At 35.5% G+C, this 7,477-nt stretch overlaps 1 protein-coding gene across 6 annotated transcripts in view; it reads right to left on the reverse strand.

Moving 5' to 3' along the window:
- The window catches only part of EFCAB5 (EF-hand calcium binding domain 5), a 149,649-nt gene extending 146,005 nt beyond the window's left edge, over nt 1–3,644 (reverse strand). For 5 of the 6 annotated variants that reach the window (XM_017855088.1, XM_017855084.1, XM_017855087.1 and 2 more), the window contains exon 1: nt 3,073–3,561. In XM_017855088.1, coding sequence (XP_017710577.1) covers nt 3,073–3,476 — 404 coding nt within the window. In that variant the 5' untranslated portion in view covers nt 3,477–3,561. Of the gene's footprint in view, nt 1–3,072 lie in introns of all 6 variants that reach the window. The other variant, XM_017855089.1, reaches the window with a different exon arrangement.
- Nucleotides 3,645–7,477: the final 3,833 nt, after the last annotated feature.

Genomic DNA, 7,477 nt, shown 5'->3' on the forward strand with positions numbered 1-7,477 from the left:
GTACCCTAGAACTTAAAGTATAATAATAATAAAAAATAATAAGAAAAGAAAGAAAGAAAGAAAGAAAAAGAAAGAAAGAAAGAAAGAAAGAAAGAAAGAAAGAAAGAAAGAAAGAAAGAAAGAAAGAAAGAAAGAAAGAAAGAAAGAAAGAAAGAAAGAAAAGGAAAGAAAGAAAAGAAAGGGTCCTCCTGAGCCGGGCGCCAACAGCAGGCACGGGCAAGAGCCCGCGAGGTCGTACAGCAGGCCTGGCAGCGGTGGCACGCCCAAAGAGGCTGCAGGTGACGTCCGACCACAAGCCACTGATTCTAAAAACTACATGTTTTAGTCCTGAAGGGCCTAGAAACAATGACTATACAATATTTGTGAGCATTCCTAGCTCACAGGTGAGTGATCCCCATTAAAAGGAGCCAAGAATCCATTTTAAAAATGCATGAAGTTTTCAAAGACTAAAGGGGTAATGTCAGAACACAGAAGCCAAAGTTGGTGCAATTTGAGCATCTAACAGAAAAACATGACTATAACTGATTAAAATATATTGAATATATATTAAAATCCATGCATCCATGGTGATACTGAAAAAGGAACCCTTTCCCAAAAGGGGAAAACATTTTTCATTTGCTGCCACTGGAGGTGACTATTGATAGGTAGACAGATATATATCATATTCTGAAAATCTGTAATTAAAAGGAAAGAAATATTTATTCTGTCTTACTAGTAGGAAGCATATTTCAGTGTACCCAAATACATAGCAACCAAGCAGGATTTATTTCAGGAATTCTAAGATAATTGAATAGTAGGAAATCTATTAATAAAATTCACCATTAAGGAATCTAAGGTGAAAATCATATTATCACTTTCATAGGTGTTGAAAAGCATTTGATAAAATCTAGTCTTAATTTTAAAATCACTCTGAAAGGTAGAAATTAGGTACATTTTCTCATTGAGATAAAATGTTTTCATACCCAAATGGAATAGAACTAGTAATAACAAAAACTGCCCATAACGAAGCAGTAACAGAAGCAGCATTTCTACTAAAGTTGTAAAAAGACAAGGATGCCCACATCACCACAATTATTTAATATTGTATTGGAGGTAGTAGGAAGATGTTTGTATAAAAATTGAAAAGGAAGTAGGAAAACTACTATTATTTGAAGACAATGGTTACCTCCCTAGAAAACCCAAGAAATCAACTAAAATGTTACTGTAAGAGAACTCAGTAAGGTAGCTGGGCACACAAATATACAGAAATTAGTACTTCAGACTACATTCCAGAAAGAAAATGTAGTAAGAGAAGAAAGTCCTGCTTAAAACAGCAACAAAGAATGATAAAAATAACTAGTGCTGAATCTAATGAGAGAGACACAAAACTTATGTAAAAACAAAATTTTTTTTTTTAGAAGGGGTCTCGCTTGTTGCCCAGGCTGGAATGCAATGGTGCATCTTAGCTCACTGCAGCCTCCGCCTCCCAGGTTCAAGTGATTCTCCCACCTCAGCGTCCCGAGTAGCAGGGATTACAGGCATGCACCACCATGCTGGGCTAATTTTTGCATTTTTAGTAGAGACACGGTTTTGCCACGTTGGCCAGACTGGTCTTGAACTCCTGACCTCAGGTGATGCACCCACCTTGACCTCCCAAAGTGCTGGGATTACAGGCGTGAGCCACCATGCCCAGCTGTGAAAAAACTTTAGGACAACACTAATTCATACAAAATAAGATGAGCAAATGGAAAGACACCCAGAAACACTCATCATTATTAAAGATGTTAGTTTTCTGGTGTGTGTGTATGTGTGTCTGTTTTTGAGATTGGGTCTCGTTCTGGCACCCAGGCTGGAGTGCAGTGGTGTAATCTTGGCTAATTGCAGTCTTGAAGATATTGGTTTTCTAAGAATATTAATAGATGTCATCAGATTTCAATAAAAATTCCTATAAGGTTTGTTTTTTGGTTTTCTCTCCCCCCTTTTTTTTTTCAAGTAGACAAGTTACTCCCATAATTCATACAAAAAAAGTAAACAAACAAAAATAGTCAGGAAACATCAGAAAAGAAGAAGGGCAAATAGTGGGGACCAGCACTGTCAGATCTATGGAATATATTTAAAAGTCTCAATTATTAAAGCAGTGTGGTATGAATGCATGAAAAGGAGACTGACCAATGGAATATGATGGAAAAATCCAGAAATACACTCTAAAATATACATGAGTTTATTAATAAAGGCTCAATCCCAAACAGTGGGGCAAAGATAGACTATTCAACTCTGATTGGGACCACTAAGTAGACATTTGAAAAAGGATAAAGTTGAATCCCTGTATGTTACGCTAGGTTAAATTCCAAATGAGTCAATATTTAAAATGAAAATTAAAATCATAATTCTGGAAGAGAACATGGAAGAATTCTTTTAATATTTTGAAATGTAACAGTGCCTCAAAATCCTGATGCCATAAAAGTTAAATTTGACTATATAGAAACAAAAAATCTTCTACATGACAAAAGATAAATGGTGGGTAAAAATGGGTATTTGTAACACATATCACATGCTTTTGTGTAAAAGAAAGAAAATTAATAATCCATGTTTGCATTTCCTTATGTATGTATAAAGAAATTCTGTAAGGATCTATAGAAAATTAAGAATAGAAGTTATTTATGGTGGAGGTGGAATACTGGGTAGATGGAAGATAAGAATGGGAGGAAAACTTTTCACTGTATAACTTTTTTTACATATTGGCTTTTAAACCAGGTGAATATATTGCCTATATGGAAAGCTAGATTTTTTTTTAAAGTTCCAACTTTCATATAGCTTACTTTCCAGTGCAGGGAGATAAATAAAAATACAAATCAATATACACTTGGAGTCATAGTGAGATAATTAAATCTACGAATACAAGGAACTTATTTATTTTGTTAGTCTTCACAGTGACTCAAAAAGAGTGAAGCACATACTAGTATCTCAATAAATACTTTCTGAATAACTGTAGAATCACTTGTTTTAAGTCCTGTCTCTATGATTATGTTATTTTTCTACTAGTTTTTCAATGTAAGGAGACAGATCATGAACTGAAACTATAACAGATTGTACCTGTTGCAGATAGTGTCAGGAACATATATCTTCAGGTTTTCTGTGACTTCTTTCATCACCCTCTGGTAACCAGATATTCCTGGGTCTTTGATATAATTAGGATTGTTTCTCATTAAATATTCCCCCAAATAATTAATTGGGTCAAACTTGCTTGGAGTATCAACTTCTGTCAAAACCTTCTTCTTTTCTACTTGAGTTAACGTGTTTTCTACTCCAGGTACTAAGGTAGGTAAAAGTTTGTCAAGCAAATATGCACGATTATTCAGTGTCATGCTTTCAGTATTAAACCACTCTTTGGCCAAATTATCCCTAGGGAGTTTTTTTTCAGCCTTTTTTTCTAGTTCCTTCTTCACATTTTCCTTGTCTATTATTTTCTGCTGCATTGCTTGGGCTCTTGCCTCCATTCTTTCAAAAAGATTTTTCTTCCATTGTTGCTCTAGCTTTGATTTCAGTTCAGTTTCATCTAAAGCAAATATCACTTTTGCAGATTTTCTAATTGCAACATTACCTGAGGCTTCAGTTTTAGAGTCCTTTATTGAACCAGGTGAAATTTTTCGCTGCCCCTCCAGGTTTAATTCTGAGGGGATAAAAAAGTGAAATGTAAGAAATGTTAGAAGCAAATTTTAATCTACATGACTTTAGAATAATATTTGAAAAAATTTTTATATCCATTTACACAGTGGATTGGAACAAGGTCAGCTGAAAGTAACAGAAAATTGGACAAAGTGACTTTAACCATAAAGACATTTATTGTTGACTTAATCAGAAGCCATTCAGCAGTTCAGTGATTTCATTAAGTACCTAGACTGTTTCTGTTTATTTTCATTCATCTTTTTGCTTGTACCTCATGATCACATGATGACTATTAGAGCTCCAGTCATCACTTCCTCACAGCAAAAAAGGATTGAGGACAAAGGATTTTTCTCCTCTTGAGGCTCTGTTTTATTATCCGATAGGAGAAGATCCCAGACTCCCCACTGTAAGAATTCCCTTTACATTTCATCGGCCCTAACTAGGATACATGCCCACGCCCAGACCAATCGCTGGTAAAGGGAAATAGTATTACTATGAATAGTATAGACAAATTATAATCTATTTATTGGTGTCAGAGTTTGGATCAAGTTTTCTGATAACAAGTTATTTTCATCTGCTACAACACTGAGGTTCAGTTGGCAGGCAAAATGGTAGGGAAGGCTGGGCACAGTGGCTCACATTTGTAATCCCAACATTTTGGGAGGCCGAGGCAGGAGGAATGCTTGAGCCCAGGAGTTCAAGACCAGCCTAGGCAACATTAGGAAGATGCTGTTTCTACAAACAATAAAAAAGTTAACCAGGCATGGTGGCTTACACCTGTGGTCTCCGCTACTCAGGAGACTGAGGTGGGAGGATCACTTGAGCCCTGGAGGTCGAGGCTGCAGTGAGCCATGATCATGCCCCTGCACTCCAGTGAGACTTTGTCTCAAAAAAAAAAAAAAAAAGGTGAGGAAATGTGTGGTGAGTAAGCAAAGAGTCGACCACACATGTCTATTTAAATATATTTCTCTTCATTTTATTCCCAGCTTCCTTTATGTTTTCATTTTTAAAATGCAGGATGGAGACATTAGACCAAGATGGTAGACTGAGAACAGGCATCTACATCCCCTCCCTACCAAAATCTCTAGCAACGACAGGAAAAGTTGTGTGTATGTTTTAAAATTTTAAAATGCATAAAATACTACAATCATGAAGGGGCCTTCGATAGTCAGGAATTTTGAAGATCTCTGAAAAATGTAAAGCAGGGGAATTCAACTGATTGAAGAAACTATAGCGCTAAAAAGATACGATGGAGACCACTGTAAAATTTGGGAGCAGATTTAAGGTACCCCAAGTTTAGAGGATGTAGACACGGGTCATAGGGGAAAGACTGACCTTTTTGTATATCTTCATTCCCATTTGAGCTAATCAGTGTCTTCCCCTGCACTGAGTTAAGGTATATAGATGTTTAGGCTAGCGAGACAGGATTTTCACACACAGAGAAAATGAATTATTAACAGCTTCACTGTCTGCACATCTTGTCCTTCCCCCACTGGCATCAGACTATAGAAAACAGTAACTCTATAGGAAAGCAAATAGAGAATCTCAAATTCAAATGTAAGCACACATTCATAGAATGTTTAAGAAAAATCATCCCCATGACTAAATTCAACAAACAGAATAACTAATACCACCCAAGGAAATACCATTAAATAGAACAAATGTAAGGAGTCAAAGAATTAATATCCTCAGAGCAGAGAAGTTAGAAGAAATTAAAAGTTAAACACTTAAGAGAATGTAGACCATCTAGCGCTCACATCTTGGTTTTGAATATCACTCTCCAATTAAAAAAAAAATCAGAACTCCTTGGAGATACAGCTGATTATAGGATTGGGCTCATCTCATATGCAGGAAATATATACAAGAATATCTTGTAGTGCCTAGAATATCTTGTAGTGCCAGAAAGTAACGAAGTGCTGAAAAAAAAAACTAGTAAATAAGTAAAGAGACAAATTTCCTGTGCAGAAATATTCCAAATAATTTATGTAGATACTCCACGATCAAGGATGTAGAGCATAACTCCCCTCTCCTTAATTGCGGACTGCATATAGTGACTTCCTCTCAAAGAGTACAGTATGGAAATGGGAGGGGGAAAATAACTTTAGAGAAACCTGAGAAATATTATCTCAACCTAATGATCATTATTAACATCTACAGTAACACATCATGTTGATACCATATACCCATATGTATATGTATATAAGTATATGACAGCACATATTCAGCCTCCCGAGTAGCTGGGACTACAGGTACATGCCACCATGCTCAGCTAATTTTTCTATTTTTTTCTTTTTTTGGTAAAGATAGTCTTACTATATTGCTGAGGCTAGTATGGAACTCCTGGCTTCAGGTGATTCTCCCACCTTGGCCTCCCAAAGTGCTAGAATTACAGTCATGAACCACCATGCCCAGCCAATCCAGAATATTTAATATTAATCTTATAAAAGTGTCAGAAGGTATAAGCCAAGTGTTAGACATAATGAAATATTCAAATAAATAATGTAAGAAATCTCTCAGAACTGAAGAAAAACACAAGTCTTCAGCTTTGAAAGGCTTACCAAATGGAGTTTCCATTTGTAATGATAAAAACTTTCTGGAACTCGACAGTGGTAATGGTTGCACTGTGAATTTACTTAATGGCTCTGAATTGTATACTTTAACATAGTTTAAATGGTAAATATTATAGTATATGTATTTACCACAATTTTTTTAAAAGCCTACCAAATAAACAAAGGAAACAAGATTAAAATACAGAAGTAAATTGATTTCCTTGGAACTACCGATTAATAACCAATTTAAAATGTTTTATATCTTTAGTTAACAATGAAAATATAATTTTATAAAGCTTCGTTTCATTATAGCAACAAAAATTTCAAATATTTAGAAATAAACCAAACAGAAATGTCTCAGACTAATATGAAGAAAGCTATAAAACTTTACTGAAGTAGTACTGGCATTAGGATAGACATATAGATCAATGGAATAAAATTGAGAGTCCAGAAATAAACCTATACATCTATGACCAACTGATTATTTTGTAAAGTTCCTCTTCTACTCTGAAACCAATTGATTTTTGACAAGGGTGCCAAGACAATTTAATGGAAAAAACAGTCTCTTCAACAAACGGTGCCATGACAACTGATATCTACATGCAAAGGGATGAATCTGGATACCTACCTTACACCATATATAAAAATTATCTTTAGTCCTAATAGTCATATATACAATAGTCTATCCAATATAACAGCAGAACACATAATTTTCTCAAGTGCACATGGCACATTCTCCAAGATAGACCATATGTTAGGCCACAAAACAAGTCTCAATGGATTTAAAAAAATAGACACCATATAAAATATCTGCTCTTTAATGAAGAGCACAAAACTTGATGAAGTTAGAAATCAATAAAGGAAAACTAGAAAACATACAAAGCTACAGAAAATAAACAACTCATTCTTAAACGACTAATGGGCCAAAAAAATCACAAGGGATATTAGAAAATAATAAGAGACAAATGAAAATGAATACACAACATATCAAAATTTATAGGATACAGTGAAAAAAGGGCTCAGAGGGAAAATCATAGCTGTAAGTGATAACATTAAAAAAAAGTCAAATCTGAGGTCAGGAGATTGAGACCATCCTGGCTAACATGATAAAACCCCATCTCTGTGAAAAAAAAAAAAAAAAATTAGCCAGGCATGGTGGCAGGCACCTGTAGTCCCAGCTACTTGGGAAGCTGAGGCAGGAGAATGGCATGAACCTGGGAGGCGGAGCTTGCAGGGAGCCGAGATCGCGCCACTGCACTTCAGCCTGGACGACAGAGCGAGAC

This window comes from Rhinopithecus bieti, unplaced genomic scaffold, assembly GCF_001698545.2.
Source record: "Rhinopithecus bieti isolate Rb0 unplaced genomic scaffold, ASM169854v2 scaffold_38691, whole genome shotgun sequence".
Classification (NCBI taxonomy): Eukaryota; Metazoa; Chordata; class Mammalia; order Primates; family Cercopithecidae; genus Rhinopithecus; species Rhinopithecus bieti.